Genomic DNA, 17387 nt, shown 5'->3' with positions numbered 1-17387 from the left:
ACTACCGGACCGCCTACCACACCATCGCCTTGGTGACGAACGTAAACAGCTCGGATTAATTTCATTGAGGAAAAATACGCGTTGTAAAAAAAAAAAAATAAGGAAAAAAAAGAAAAGATAAAACGGCGAACAGCCTTTGATGGTATAGCCTACATCATGGTAGCCGGTCTACCTGACAACACCAATGTAGCCTACCTTTTCATAAATCGAGTACAAAAGGACAAAGGACCTTAATGAAAACAAGCTTTGCGCTTTCTTGTGGTCTAAATCCTTTTAGTAGACCTTGTATCTGCACTGTAGGCTACTATTCCTATGCAAACTTAAAAAAACTATTCAATCAATCAATCAATCAATCAACCTGAATGAGAGGCGACAAGTGACAACAGCGATTAGTTAATGTGTGTGTGTGTGTGTGTGTGTGTGTGTGTGTGTGTGTGTGTGTGTGTGTGTGTGTGTGTGCGTGCGTGCGTGCGTTTGTGTGTATTTATTTATGGGGAAAAACTGAAAACAGATGCAGAGGGATCACGTCCCAGATCATTAAGAATTTTGATAGGTTGTTTGTTTGATAAGCAAATTAGTTAACAATTAAACCAACAAAACCTTAAATAATAGCCTCTATGTCTACAGGGCAAGGTAATGTTGAACTGGAAGTTGAATAATTACATATAAAGAGCCCAGTATGTCAGGGCCTCCGTATAATCTGATGAGAAACAAATTACTATATATTCTGATTTCATAACTGTTTATTATTTTGATTCCAAAGTTGGATTCTTCTGAAAAAGGAATTTCACACAATGGAAGGAGTCATTTTATTAACATTCTTTAATGCTTCTTTCTCTACATCCTATTTCAGCAGAGCAGAATTACACCAGTCTACTTGTCCCTTGTCTAGATTGTGTTCAGTAGCCTTTGTACTCACCTGAAAACAATTTGAAATACATTTTCACACTTACATAAATGCCACAGATTACAGCCAGTCCCATGTCATGTAGTTGAGTGAATTGGTCAGCTTAAACAACTGGTGAAATGTGACTGACCCTGAATGAAACTCTGGTTTCCTCCTGCAGGATGGATTCAAAACAGTCCCAAGGCAAATGTATTTCTAAATAGAAGACAGCTGCAAATGCAAAAGGCAGACTACTACATAGGTCACTGTGCACTTGTACTGAATATATGCTGCCTGCGACAATTATCTATTGAGTGTTTTAGTTTTACATACATACAGATTTACTGTAGCTGCCAGGTTTCTATAGGCTTCATTGCACCAAAACAGCTAAATCAATCACAGCAAAGGAATTAAACCAGGTCTGATGTATAAAGTCATGCTGATCACAAAATACATTTTGCACAACTTCAATTCGCTCTTCATCCACCTTGTCCCATTGTGTGTACACTGAAGATCATGTGATGTGAATGGTATACCTGATTTTCTTTAAGTGTGCGTAAGATGGCTTAAAGATCACTTTAGGCTTATGGCAAGTTTGACAGCCACAGAGACAACGACGGGATACATTTCATTTAAAAATATTAAATAAATAAAACATCTAAATGTAGACAACATGGAAAACAAATTCAGATCACCTAGAGAGGAAGAGCAGTCAGGATATTTAGACACTGACTGTAAATAGAGCTAGTGGAAAGAAGAGAGCATCGTTCTGTAAAACTACAGGCATGATGTACACCTTTATCACACAAAAGAAACAAATAAGACAAATGCATGCCATAAATTCACTCAACCGAAAAGTTACTACACTCTTTTAAACAAATGCCACATTAGTTGTAAGACACTATGAACAAACAATGTTCTCAGGACTGTCTGTGCCAGTACAACACAGGTGCCTTTCTCTGCATGTTTATGGCTGTGGTTCATGCTACACTACATCTAAATCTAAAACAAAAACAAAAGGGAAATTGCACAGCAATGACTGAGTGATGGGGTCAGGTACCAATGTCACAACCTCATTGATTTTCATTCAACTCTTTTACTGAATCGGTTTACCATTTGTACCATCCTGTAATTATGCTAATATTCAAGTATAGCAGTAGTGATATATAACAAACACCAGTAAGTTATCATAGGAGGGGATCTACTCTATCGTCTGCAATCATCCTCTCTACCGAGAGGACTGTTGTCTTCGGACAAAAACTGAGGCCAAAACACACTGAGCAACAAGGAAATTCACTGAGTAGTTCAATGATGTAAAGATAAATATTCTAGTGTTAGGACTGTAAAATACTGAAAGCAACTTTTAGAGATATTACAATAATCTTTTAAGTACAAATAAAACATACAACCCCAGCAGATATATAATTCCAATAAGTCTCTAAATATGTTTTTGTACTATATTTCAATGTACTGTATACCTGTACTTAAACTGATCATATTGTTGCTTTGACATACTGTATTTGCTATTGTCAAAAACAGTTCATCGTCTGTTGCCATGCAGAACACAGCAGCAAGCATCAGTGGTTCTCTTATAGCCTAAACTACGCTTAATCGCATGCCGAAAATGGCAGATTTTGGGCAAGCAACAGCGTTATGCAACCTGGCATAAATCAGGCTCAACACTGAAGGCGGGGTATTAATTAATAAATTAATACACATCTATCTCACATTAATAATATATAACAATAATGCATTGATGAACAATCTTTGGTGAGGAAAGGAATACACTGCAGAATGAACTTGTGGATCTGTAGGAAATGGTAGATTTTACACTTGCTCTGGGCTGAGGAAGCAGTGGCATAGAGGTATATTTCACCAACAAACCTTCATGAACACTATCAGTAGATGAAGGGGGTATAGGGATGCACAGAACCCTTCAAATGTTTGGGGTAATTACTGGTTATGCTTAAAAACCAATTACATAAAAAGAACACCCAGTTACTAGATAATCACACTGGCAAATAAATTAGCTAATAGGCTAATGCAATTAAATAAATGAAATGGGAAGAAGATACAAAAGGTCATTTGCCACATTGGTCCATACAAAAAAATCAATCAATAAATAAATAAATAATAAATACATAAATAAAATGGCATCCTAAAAAAGTATGATATTAAATATCATAATTTGTGTTCATGTGATGGGAGAATGACATAATATGATGGACAGATCAGCTTGAACCAGGATGATCATCCTCTTGTCCTCCAGAATTTGTGGATTTACAGTGACAATATGTAACCCATACTGCTACGGCATTCTATCAAACTGGTCAAACACAAGACATCAAACTATTTGACACTTTATCATAAAGCAGTTTCTATTGAGACTAATATTAAACGAAATAAGCATTTCTGAATTTGATCAAATCCCCAATTACATCATCACTGTGAAGTACACTTTGTGCCTTTATCAGGACTCAGGAGTATGCAATGGGAGATTGTCTTCAAGTACTCTTACTGTTCCCCGTGTTTAGACAAACATCTTCATCTGCTGTATTCAACAGTAAGGGCGAGTGCCAAAGTGCGGCCGGCTTTGGCCCTCGCCCTCCCTGGTATTTATTCAAGGCCACAAGGCTTGTGGTTGGCTATCATCATGGTAAGTATCAAGACCAGGGACTTTAGGCCCAAGCATGCATTTGATGGCCTGTGGAGGGCAGCACACAACACGACACCAATGTTTGAGTGTGTGTGTGTGTGTGTGTGTGTGTGTGTGTGTGTGTGTGTGTGCGTGCGTGTGTGTGTGGTGCTGTAAAAAACAAACATCCTGGTCAGTATTTAAGTGCTGCGTCTAAATATGTACACTTTGTTACATTATGCTAAAGCATGTACTTCATCTCTGCATTCTGCAACATTGTGCCATTAATGATTTGGGTTAGGATTCTTCAAGCGTGGGGCTTTGGATACTTGCCTTTGTACTGTAAGTGCCATAGTACAGTAAGCAATGTAGTAAGAGCTCGCGGCCACTGCTTCTGCCTTGCACAGCCGAAGGGGGGTGTTGCTTTCTTGGCCTGGTCTCCTTTGCAACAGATTTTCCCAGATTGATTTCAACAGATGCCTTCAAATAAAGTGGATTGCAATAAACAATAACATACGTAACTCCATCCAGAGTCCAGACCAGTGGCTCCATTTCCAGGCAGAGCTTTTAGGCAGTCCACTGTTCTATCAGCAAACCACTCTCTGTGGTGATGTGGTTCATGGAATCTTACATTTTCACATAATTATTAGTCATTTCCAACACATGCGCCACCAACTCTTTTGTATGCAATTTCAAATTGTTTCTCAAAGTGAATTAACCAGTGATCCAACAAATCAATAAATGAGCCAGCCAGTTGAGAATAAGATTGGTCACTTGGTCTTGGGCACCACCAGTATCTCATCGCCGTCGCGGATGCTGTAGGAGTGGAGCGCGCGGGTGCTGTACTTCATCTCCTCTGGCCCGAAGGCATGGCACAAATCCTTGTCGATGTAATAGATCCTCATGTTACTAGTGGACAGCTGGACAACCCTTTTCAGCTGTTTCTTCAGCTCTGCCACAGTCTGGTCCAAACGGATGTTCACCTAATAAAGAGTCAGACATTGAATGTTTTATTTTAGCAATGTTGCTGAAGCTATTAACCTGATCAACTTGCAATGATTGCAAGTAGTGGAATAATTCTTAGATAGGCAACATTATAAGCAACCAACTGTAATGAATTCCAAGGGTTAAAGTTGCTGTACCCAGAGAGTAGATGGAATATACGTAGATGGATATATGCACTTGAATATTTATATTACAACATATTTCTTTTATGAGCCAGGCAGAAAAAGATCAGAAGCTACAGCAGGTGCATATTAAAGAGTTAACCGTTATAATCCCGGTGTCTCTATTATGGTCATTATAGGTGAAACTTAACTACTGCCTATATACTGTATATATACAGTGTATATATATATATATATATATATATATATATATATATATATATATATATATATATATTAGTGGTGTGCAGATGGGCTCTGAGCATCACCCGAATCTGCCTACAAAATTCCATTATCCACCCATTATCCAACAACATTCATTATATTATCCAATTTACAGAACCAATCGCAACCGCAATCCGCATCTTCCATAATGTCAAATTAGCCTATTATTAATTTCTGGTATTCCCAGTTTTCTTAGTTGTGCGATCACAGAAATGGATTTGTTTAGCCTATGAAATGTCTGTTTGTCTTTTTTTCTTTTTTATGAATCGGTGGCGGTGCAGCTCTGCGATGAACATACGGAGGTCCCTCTAATACCTACACAATAATGAACCTCTGCAATAGCATTCTATAAGCAGCAGTAAACACTAGTTGTCAACTAAGCCTAGGCTACTTGTACATAAGGTGCAGCTGCGTTGCTTACTAGCCTGCCATGTTTTAAAACTGCTGTAGTTTTTTTAACTAGACCTGGAAAACAAACTACAAAACAGCCTAGGGTTCATGAACTTCATGCTGCTTTAAGTGATTAAAGGTGAGATCTGAAACAACAGCAAGAATGATGATTATTTAAGCCTTTATTTGGTAGAGACATTTGAGAGAAAACAGGAAACACGGATAAAGAGTAGGGGAGTGACACGCAGCAAATGGTCCGGCCGGCCGGGAATGATTTTTAGTTGAAATTTAAACAGCTAAACTGACCTGCTCCACTTTATCCTCGCAGTGCACCTCCACCTGGGCATGGCAGCGGGGTCGAAGGTCAACTTCTGCCAGCGGCTCCAGCTTCCCGTACTTGGTCACCAGGCAGTGGTATCTGCAGAGGGAGTTTTCACAGTCTCTACACCAGTGGTTCTCAAACCTTTTCATTTCAAGGACCCCCATCACTCTGAGAGTGTAGACATTTTCACTACTTCTTCCAATTCATGGAATTTCTTAGATTTTTCTTTTATTTCTTCATGAAATTAGTGAAAGAATAAATTAATTAGTTTTTAATTCATGAAAGATTTCGCTTTTTTGGGAATGTTTTTTGAAAATGTTTTGAAATGATAATAATTAAAAACAAAATGTGGGATGAAGAGACCCAAAAAAATGTGTCTGCGACCCACAAATGGGTCCCGTCCGACCCACTGTTTGGGAAACAGTGGTCTACAGTACCTGTAAGGTAGCTCCTCCTCAGGGTAATCTAAATGGTAGCGGATGAAGAACCTCTCTGCATCTTCTCTCTCACCATCAGTCACAACACTGCCGTTTAGTAATGATACCGAGGGAAGCCTGCAGGAACAAACATGTGTCACATGCAAAATAAAAATAAAAATAAAACATTTTCAAAGATAGTGAAAATAGCAGATCTACAAACTTTCTTGTACAAAGAAGTACTACAGGACTACAAGTGGTTATGCCACATCTAAGGCAAATGTGTTCTTAAACTTGAAACTAATTATTATTAAGACCTGAATCTGAATCTAAAATGCCTTCTAAATCAGCAGCTCTCACACTTTCAAGATATTTCAAAAATGTTCAAAAACAGCAGATGTACAAGCTTGCAGCGTGGCACCAAGTATCACACTGTGAACTTGTGTATCTGCTAACATTTAATAGCCAAAGCTAAAATCTAAAATGACACAGATTCTTTCCCGGTTTTAATGGGTTGAAATGGTATCTCGTCATGTCACAGACCACAGTATGATACAATGTTCGTGTCCAGCCTTAGAGTATGGAGTGCCCGTTTAATGTTGTTTTACCTCATTGTGCCATACATGTTACTGGACACCATACTGTACTGTATGCTTCTACTGGTGTTTTGTGATCCATTTGTCTATGCTGGGTGAACTGCAGATGATAGTCCCGGGTGTTGTGATGGATACTGAGTCTCAGTTCTGTGTCCCAAGCCTAGTAGAGTAAATACAAGTTATCCTCTGACTGGCATGAAGGATGAGCCTGGCAGGGCACTGCATCAGGCTAGAGGCAAGCAAACTAATTCTATGGGAGCCAACCCATGGCAAAGGCAGGAAAGGCAAGAAGTGCACCACTTACGTAGATGCACTGCGGCGCGACAGCTCGGCCAACAGCACTGTGGAGCTCAAGACCCTGATGTTGGGATAGGATAGTATGGAGGGCAGCGATCCAGGAGTCCAGAGTTGGTGTTGGCTAGACCACACTCTCGCATTGCGCACTGTATGTCTTTATTAACAGTAAGACTCCCTAAATCGGGAGATAAGTGACCGTCAGGTCGCATCCACACACTTTAGAAGGCAATGGTAGCCAATGAGGAGGGAATATGGGAAATGGGACAGATCTGCGCACTGTATGTCTTTATTACCATCTAATAGGACCATACCAACTCAATAGGCTATAAGTCATTGTCTATTCACTGCTTTGGCCATACAGTACACATAAACATAGATTATTTTCCTGTTAATGGCTGTATTTTTAGATTTAGACTCAAGTAGCTTGAATTTGTAACAAGTTCGGTACTAATATCCTATTTTCTACAATAGGGTATTGATACTTTTACTTGTGTAAAAATGTGAGTACTTCTTGCAAATTGTATAAGAGGCACTCCAGCCTCTGCAAGACAATCCTTGGTGTCACACAGAGCCTTACACAGGGACTCACTGTGCTAGCATGAGGCTGCGGCGCTCCGTGTTGGTGTAGGTCTGCAGTAAGGGGATACCCTGCAGTCGCACCTCCTCTAGCTTGGGGAAACAGTTCAGCTTCTCAATGTCTTCCCAGCGGCTGAGAGCTGAGAAAACACATGCACATACAAAGTCATAAATGAGCGACGCACAGTATGGAAATAAGCATGGAGGAGATGTCACAACTGCCCCACTTTAATAGATTGGAAAAGTCTAGAACTGCACGGCTGACATTAATGACCCATAATACTGACCCCACTGTATTTGTATTTTTTTTTATTTCATTTAATGATACTTATTCTACTTCTTTTGTTTTTAATTTATTTACTTTATTTAAAAAAAATAATCTTTAAACTTTCAATGTGTCTTATTTGTATGTATTGTCTTTTTTTGTCAAAGGTCCAGTATGGTACAAGGGTTGTGGCTCTTTTGGAGCTGTCACTTCGGGGGGTGGGAGGGGTAACATAACTCTTTTTGAATGTGTTTGTCTTATTAACAAGACAATAAAGACATTTTAAGCAAAACAATAAAATAATTCTAGAACTGATATGTTGCTATGAATGGAAAATCATCTCTATACAATTATTTCCATGGGACAAACTGAGAGGAGTTACAGAGGAGCCAGCAGTGTTTCAACTGTGTTAAGCAGTGATTCACAGAAGGAAGCCAAATGGATCCATTTATCTGATCGCTACATCCCTAAATGGACAAGCGAAGAAACAGAATTGTTTTCCTTTAAATGTGACCATGCCTTGTCTGACTGAGTAATACTGGAATTGATTTGATGATTCACCAATATGCTTTTCTTCTTTTATTGGAATCAGCATGGCTTTTTTACTCATTTCTTTTATACTATGGTCCGACACATCATTTCTATTCTAATATAATTTGAACTATCATTTGGATTGTGATGTGTCATGACATGTTCACTTCAATTTACAGTGGTATATTGTTTGCAAAAGCAGCTAGATTATGACTTGACTTGACTTGCGATGCGATGCTAATTACAGTAGTCAAGTCAAATGTGAAGGCTAGAGAAACAACACAGTTTCAAATCAAATCACAAAACAAATTGGCAAAACATGCGGTGAGAAAAGCAAATAAACACTTGCCCACCTCCCATGACTAACATGTTTCATATGCTGCAGTGCCAGTGCCAGCCACTTGGCAAGTGCTTGGCAACAGCCACAAGGCCGCCGGTAGTACTGTAGGCTATGAAATTGCTACTTCCCCCAGACAATCAGGTTTAAGAATGAGCAGGCCAGGAAGAAGAACAATAATAGGCTTTGCAAACTCTAATCCTCAACCCCCCTACAGTATCTGCCTGTCTGCCTGTGAGTAGAAGCAGCCTGTGTGTAGAGGCAGCTACACATACAGTACAATCACACATTCTTGCTTTGTAATTTTACTCTTGTGTACTACATAAGATGACTTATTTTTAATCTTTTTTTCTTTTCTTTTATGCAAAGTAGCACTTTGAGATTTGTGTGAAAAATGTGTTACAAATAACATATTATTATTATTTTATTATTATTATGTATTAGATTCAATCAATGCCAAACTGTTCTATTGCATCTGCATAGGTCTGTGTGAATGTCAGCCAGCATTATGCTAAAAGTAAATACATTAAAGAGCTCTGTCAAGCCTTCTCTGAACAAATATATGGTTGCCTTGAAGGCCAAGTCCAAGTTTATCATTCATCACTCACACTAGTAAAAGAAGCTCTAATTAGCTACATTCCTGACACATCACAAGTATCAACAATAATGTCAGGTTAACAATTAAACATACTGTATTCACATGGCAGTCATACTTTCCCTGCATGTGCGAAGTGGATGCTGTGTGATTATGGTCAATTGTAATTGACAATGTGCCAATTTCATCAACACATTTTTTGTTAAATAGTTACTGTACATACCGGTAAATACAAAAACTAGAGAATGTGCAGGCCTAAGGTGTTGCGATGATATGTGGCTGATATAACTTTATGATGCATGAGCCCAGTTAATCAGTAGCATGTTTCAATGTAATCAATGTTTAACCACTTTGGCTATTTTTAAAAGAAATGTAAAAATCGTGAAACATTTAGGAAAATGTTGAATAATTTAGCAGCACAAATATTCTCTTTTCAGAAGGAGGTTGACATATAAATGTTTGAGAACCACAGGTATTATATAAACGGCTAACACTAACCAATTACCAGTGGTAGAAAGTAACTAAATACATTTAATTAAGTACAGGTTTGAGAACAGTCATGTCATCAACATGGATCTGTCCCATTTAGCGCCACCATCAGGCCGATTTTTTCAAACACATTTTCGGACACTGCTCCTACAGATTTTGCCCTAAAATCCAAATTGGATTATTATTACAAAACACAAGTTTTACCACTTCAGCCCTATTTAAACTTTGGCTATTTGATAGCCAATCTACAAGCTCACAACGCATCGTGAGCTTGCATGTAGATCTGCTATTTCTAAAAGATTTTTTATACATTTGAAACCTGCGAAATGGCCAAATGGGACATTCTGCATAATGTCCACTTTTTCTTTCGCTACTTTAAGTGCATATTTACTGCTTTAAGTGCATACTTGTATTTAAAGGAGTAGTTCAGCACTTTTCAACCTGTCTTCATATAATAGGTCCTCACTAATGTTCATGATAAAATATCACAATTTTTTTCTACTCAGTCCAAGTCTCCTAGGAGAGCTGTGGGATGTTCAGAATCCATCGTCTTGTGACATCATCATTTTCCAAAAAGAAAAATGTAATCAATATTTTTGAAAAAAATATTTAGATTTCTATTATCGCGAGAACAATGGCTTCCACTTTAAAATTGCAACTTTTCAGGAATAGAAAGCCTGCAGTTTCTATAAGCTGGATTGGCAATCGATGATGTCACAAGACGATGGGTTTCTGACCTGCCCACAGCCCTCCTCTGAGAAAAAAAAAAGAGAAAAAAAAGCTATTTTTTTTAGTGAGGACCAATTATATGAACATAGGTTGAAAAGTGGTGGAGTGCCCCTTTAAGTAAAATAAATGTACTTTAACCACCACTGCCAATTAACAGCCAATTATGCAAGAAGAGAGCAATCAACAACCTCAGCGTGCCCACCTGCGTTGTTCATGTTGATGTGGCGTAGGCATGGGAAGAGCCGCTGGAGGATCTCCCCGCTGTCTTCGATGGAGGCCAGGTTGTTGTTGGCCATGACCAGCGTGTCCAGCCTGGGGAACATGGCACCGAACTTGCGAACCTCAGCCCAGTCCTGGAGGCTGTTGTCGGTGATGTGCAGCAGACGCAGCGAGGTGCAGGGCACGGTGGAGGCCGACACGCTGGTGTACTCGTTAAGGCACAGGAACAGCTCCTCCAGCCTGCAGAGCACAGCGTGTCACCATCATGATGTTTCACTTACGATTGTCACTGAAATAAATGCCATTAACGATGTGATTGTGTTTTTTGGCTTTGGACATTGGAGGCTTCATGAACAGAAATTGCACAGGGCAAATATGACAAATGACTTAAATATACAAAGAAAGTACTGACATAAAACACAATTTATTTAATAGCTTTCTACTAAAAAAAAAATTATTTTCAGCTAAATCCAATCCAATCTACATGCTATGAACACTTTATGAGCATGTAGGCACTATTTTTCTTTTAATGTTTGAAAACGAATGATAATTTTGAAATATTTAAATGACTATTATCTCAAATAATTGTGATGTATAAAAGCTGTGACATGCCTAACCAGTAACCACACACAGACACAAGACAGAGCGTATTGGATAGAACACAATTTAAGATCTTCGGAAGCCTATTTTATCAATCAGCCAAGTCTGCATGAAAAACTCTTACAATAGCACTTGTGTTTCTGAGAACTTCTTTCTGAGAACGTTTTTTTCCTGGTAGCATTTTGTACATTAGCAATAAGTCAATAATGTGACCGCATTATTCCTTTGAAACGGTTCAATTATCTTCTTCTTAAAACACAGCACAACAAATGCTAACATAGGATTCGTACCAAAAACCTCTGAATAAAGAGTGGTTAACCTTAAGACCAGAGAACCGTTTATTGAGTTTAGAAGGTAGGATAAAGGGGTGATAGACCTAACCTAGTCTGTGCACAGTAAGATTATCATACTGTAAAATGTGACAGGTTGGATGATAATGAATATATGGTCCGCACAAATGTGCATACTAGATGGGAGCAGAATACTACAGAATAGAACAACGCTATCCTACTCTGGCATCTCCTGTGCAAATGTGGAAACGGTGTCCCATGACACTTGAGTGTTGTTGAGGACCAGGCGCCGGACTCGGGAGAAGGCCTCTGCGAAGCGTGGCTCCAGGGTTACGCCTGCCAGGGGGTTGGAGCTCAGGTTGAGGAAATCTAGGTTCGGGATGTTGGACACGATCTTACTTATCTGAAAACAGACACAAAACAAACAAAAGCAGATCAATCCAGGGGTGCAGATTATAGTGCAGCTGCCTTATAGGAGCATATTGGGGTCAATACATGTCATTGTCTATTCGCAGCTTCAGCCATATTTCATACCGTAAATAAACATGGCTTTATTTTTGGATTTCTCCAAAGTCATTAAAACTTTACAGAACATACTTGAGTTACTTGACACGTAGCTAGTTAGGTCATGGAAGTTTGAATATTGACTTTTCCAACCAATATACTCTTCAAAATGCAATAATACACAATAACATAACTTTTAAATAGAAAACCTTGTAATGATATTTAGTGATTCTATGAAAGCTGAGGATTTTGTTGCTTCTTGGAAAATGGTCGGGAGTAATGCCAATTATACTGTGAGACGTAGGCAATGGGCTAGACATGCCAGACCACGAGTACGGTCTGTAATAAAGTACTTTAAAACTGCTGACAGCAAAGCTCAATTGAGGACCAAAATGACTTATTTTCCTGCTGCATAGTTTGCTATATTTGTCTGGTAAGTCTGGCTGGCAACGGTCCGAGCAATCAGAGCCCAGTTAACCTCATGCCAGTCCTGCAGAGTGTTGTGGGACAGGTCCAGCTCCATCACATGGGCACAAAAGGCTGCAATCTCCGTCTGGTCACCTGCCCGGCTGATCCCACAGCCATTCAACACCAGCATACAGGGGAGGTTAAGGCGATCTGGAATGGAGTGGCAGACGCTTTCATGAAGTAAATGGCAGAGAACACATGTCAAGAGCAATAGAGGAGGGGGGAAAAAGAAAGCAATACAATCCCAGTATTCCCATGTCCTTTCATCAGTTTAACACTCAGTGTGGTGGTCAGCCTGCTCCAGCTCACCTTTCATGGGAGAGCCTTGGGGACCAGCTGTGGGCACCACCACTATCCCCATGCCAGGTCCACGGCGGGTCGGGAAGTTCTCCGGACTGTACTTCTCACTGATCACCTCCATGAACGTACGGCCCTCAGAAAGCTCCATGGCTCCCTCCCACATCCCGGCTTCTCCCTCCGCTGTCCCGCAGCGAGACAGACAGTCTGAGAGGGTAGCACTCTAGTCAGCTCTATCAGTTAGCTTGGCAAACATCAAAGTTCAAGTCCGCTTTCTGTCTGAGACGACACTGGGTTGGTTTTCTACAATGCAGTAAAGCAGTACTTGGAATTTTCTCCTATTCTGGAACAAAAGAAACAGCAGCTGCCACAGGCCTTAACGACATGAACCCTATCGTCCACATTTGGTGAATATATATATTGAGTTAATAGATTGAATATTTTCACTATCTGACATACAACAACGTTTATAGGGTTTAAGTAGTTAAATTGACATTGGGCTGAATGGTCTGATGATACATGGTCTGCATTTCTCCTTGAGAGAAGAAAGGGTCCAATCTCCAATGATAATGGTGGACCAGGGAGGGCCACTGGGAGGTGTCCTGTACTGCTTATCAGCAAAACACAGAAGCACTGTCCTATTTAAATACCCAGTTCTGCTTCCAAAGACAGAGACTAGACAGCTGATCTATGAGAAAATTTGCATTTATGCTGTGTTTCACAATATTTAAAACCAAATGCAGCTGTGCCATCAGACACATTATCCTTTATCACTGTAATGGTAGGCTCTTTTCTGTTGACAAGTCACAGAAGACTTATTTATGTGCTGGCAGACTTCCACAACTGTTTTATCTACTGGGGCGTTTTATTCACATTAAAACAAGAATTGACACAGTCAATATATAAGCTGGTCAGATGTGGGTTAAAAAGACGGGGAGGTTGTCTATGTCCAATGAGTGGGGGCAGAACACAGATATAATAAGAAATCTAATACAGGTAATGGTTCATAGTTGTTTTTTTATTTCCAAAATCTTGTCTTGTGTCACAAAAGATGATAATGTTATGCCATGAAATGAGCAGGTCGTTTTTATTTATAGAATAATCTCTCAAGAACAGACTGTTTCCTATCTATCTGGGATGTCTGATTTCACTAAAACTAGCATGCTTATTAGGCAGTAGTGGGAAAAGTACTCGCATTCTTTGAGTACAAGTATAAAAAGTATTTGTATTAAAATGTACCAAAAGCAGAAAGTACGCATTATGCAGAATGTAACCAAGGTGTTCAAATAAGTGTATTGATTGTACGCTATTTTCCAAAATCTTGTCTTGTGTCACAAAAGATGATAATGTTATGCCATGAAATGAGCAGGTCGTTTTTATTTATAGAATAATCTCTCAAGAACAGACTGTTTCCTTTTCTTTGATGATTGTTAGCCATATGGTTTAAACCCTAAAGTTAACTTGTTGCATTTATGTAGGCCTACTGTACATACTACATTTCAATGAAGGTGTATGATTCTCTCTGTATAATGAACATTTGGTTGAATAACAAATGTATTCGTTCTATGCACAGATAATGTTGCTTAATGTGTATGGTTATGGTACTGTTAATATTTAATGTTAATGTTAGTATGAAGCTAATTATAAAGCTTAAATGGATGATGATGTCAACAATGACTTGTGAAAATCAAAGAACGATAGCCGATCTACAAGCAATCATACAAACATTTTGTACTTTGATGCCAATACTTTTGCACTTTTACTCAAGTATTAGGCCTCTCTTTTCTTCTGTTTCATTTATCACAAGCAGGCTGGCCAGTACAAGTATCAATACTGCAATAGAGAAATACGGTTTGTTGTTAATTAGTGGTTGAACAACTTAACTTTACTCACAAGCGCCCTCTCGTTTTTTTGATTGATTGAAGAATTTATTAGAAATTTGCAATAGAAAAAAGTACAGTTTCATGACAGAACAAATCACTGGTACAAGGTCAACTAAAAGGAGATCCTAGAAAGCCGAGGCTTATTTCCACAGGAACCACACTTTAAGTATTGAAATTTGAAAGGATCTGTGATGTATTCTAACTAATAACAACTTGTTTTGACAGTCCATCCATTCACAGTACATATATTGTACAACTAAACCGCGCGCCTGGGTCGTATTGCGTATTCCAAAGTCAAGCTGAACGATGCTGTGCAGAGGGGGGCCCATTGAGGGGGGCTTCCGATGGAGGGTCGTTCGCATTGAGTGTCATTTATTTGGACTGAGATTTACCGGCAGTTGGAGTCCCCCCTGGCCACAGGACATTAGGCAGCGCGTTACAGAAAGGGGGCCCCAATGTGAGAGGGGGTTTTCGATGGACTGTCATTGGCATTGACCGTGATTTGGACTTAGACTGACCGGCAGTCGGAGGCCCCCCTGACGGCCGCGGCCCGTTTCAATTGACGGTTGAAACATAGTAAAGGCTGCTACTGTCTACACTACAAGCTCACAACGTGTCGCATCAGTACTTTTGCTACTTTAAGTACATTTTGATGACAATACTTTCATACTTTTACTCAAGTACATTTTGAATTCTGGACTTTTACTTATAACTGACTGAGTACATCTACAGTGCAGTATTGATACTTTTACGATACTTTTACTTAAGTAAAACATTTGAGTACTTTTTCCAACAGCTAATTTCCCCCATAGCCTGGAGGAGCGGTAACTGCTATTGGCCCAGTTCTTTCCCCCCCATTGTCTGGAAGGGCACTCCTGGGGTACTGTCCTGCGATTGGCCCTTAGCTCAGTACCATGTACATGGATAGCCTATCCAGAAGAGGTAATCAATGGTCGTCTAAGAAAATGACCTGATTACCGAAGCTGGTGGCCCAGCTTAAAAAGCTATGAATATTGTTACTCCTTTATAAATATATGTTGTAAATTATAATAAAGAGAATTTACCCTTCTAGGAAAGCTTAATCTAATAGATTTAAAAGTTCGATAATTCTCTCAGTATCTACTCAATTAGGAGCTAGGAATTCTTTTTCAGGCAAGGTTTAGTCTAGTAGTTCAAAGTGATTACTATTCTACTAATGAGACACATACAGTGAAATCTAACATGGATCTATAGTTTGACAGATGAATGTTTGTTTTACCTGCAGTGACGGCCCCCTCCACCTGACCACTATCACTGCTCACTGTCCTCTTCCGCTTCTGCACCGACAGCCTGCCAAGGAAAACCAGGGAGAAGCCTCAATCATTCATCAACTATTAGCATACACTCGTATCTTCAAAGATGCATTATTTGAATTTAATTTATAAAGTCTACATATGCAGATTTATCTCATGAAGCCCGAGACAACGCTGCAGGGCTATTTGTATCATTAGGAAGGCATAGGCTACGTGCTACTCGTCTCTGTCATACTCCAGAGTGGCTGCGAGGATGATGCGTAGTTCTCTCTCCAAAAGCAATCTGTCCAAGAGCTCCTGTCCTTAGTCAACTCTCTCTCTCTCTCTTGCCACAAAGGGGAGGGCTTGGAGTTGACACGTACTCAGCACATGATACTGAAACAAAGGTCAGACAAAAACAAAGCATGCCTTAAGGGTGCGAGGTCGAACTAAAATTCTAAATTATAACAGCAAATGTAGAACCAATGCAATTTTCTATTAATACAGTAAAACAATATGTTTTTATTTTGATTAGGAATCACAATTACAGTGTGTATTAACCTTTCCCTAACAGAACACAAACAAGATGAAATGAAAAAAAAAAAAAAGAAAAAAAAAAAAAAGAAAAAAAAAATCCTGAATAGCATAGTGTATTTTATCAAGCCTTTTTGAATAGATATGAAAGTGTAGACCAAGGATATACAGACAGTGGCTACTACATTGTATTAATATAATCTATTTTGGCAAACATTTTAAAAGGAATTAATTAGCCACTGAATAAACATAATAGTCCACATCAACCCTCGTATATTATAGCTGCGTGCCTGTGATGAAACGAAGCAGGCGGAGAGATGTTGATCATCATGATAAAGGCAGGTTGTTGTTGACACTGCTCCAGACTCAGCATCATCATCACTGGATGATGATCATCATCATGACCCCCATAAAGCATCCCGATGGAAAACAAGATCAACGATGATGACAGCGCTTCAAACTAATCCAGTCATAACGCATATAATCAGTCACAACTAAGAAGTGATATAGGATCAATCGTTGAGAGAGAACTAGTTACCAACCTTGCGTGTTTAAGTGGACGTCCTCTTGTGTTGTTTATACGTAGCTACAACAAATCACTGCTGCTAGCGGAAGTGACGTCATCTGATACAGTAACTAGACTATTATTTTTTTTAGACGTTTTTTTTTCAGTGGTGGAAAAAGTACTCAGATGTTTTACTTGAGTAAAAGTATCAAGACGACAATACTGCAATACAGAAATGCTCCGTTACAAGTAAAAGTATCGGAGATACTCAAGTACAAAAACCTCAAAAGCGTACATAAATACAGTACTTGAGTAAGTTGTTACTTCACAACACTATTGTTTACAGTAATGTGATTTTGTA

General features: G+C 39.2%; 1 protein-coding gene across 1 annotated transcript; it reads right to left on the bottom strand.

Annotated features, from left to right (window-relative positions):
- Positions 1–1036: 1036 nt before the first annotated feature.
- On the bottom strand, positions 1037–16285 carry tbcela (tubulin folding cofactor E-like a). The gene is made up of 10 exons (XM_080732135.1): positions 16244–16285; positions 15975–16045; positions 12846–13040; positions 12547–12686; positions 11786–11967; positions 10658–10914; positions 7523–7649; positions 6062–6178; positions 5609–5720; positions 1037–4504 (listed from the first exon to the last, which is right to left on the bottom strand). The coding sequence occupies exons 3-10, from the start codon at positions 12997–12999 to the stop codon at positions 4292–4294; spliced, it is 1302 nt and encodes a 433-aa protein (XP_080588261.1). The 5' UTR covers positions 13000–13040; positions 15975–16045; positions 16244–16285; the 3' UTR covers positions 1037–4291.
- Between the last annotated feature and the right edge of the window lie 1102 nt (positions 16286–17387).

This window comes from Nannobrachium achirus, assembly GCF_963921795.1.
Source record: "Nannobrachium achirus genome assembly, chromosome: 8".
NCBI lineage: Eukaryota > Metazoa > Chordata > Actinopteri > Myctophiformes > Myctophidae > Nannobrachium > Nannobrachium achirus.
The sequence above is the reverse complement of the archived record's forward strand: the minus strand, read 5'-3'. Positions and strand labels throughout refer to the sequence as shown.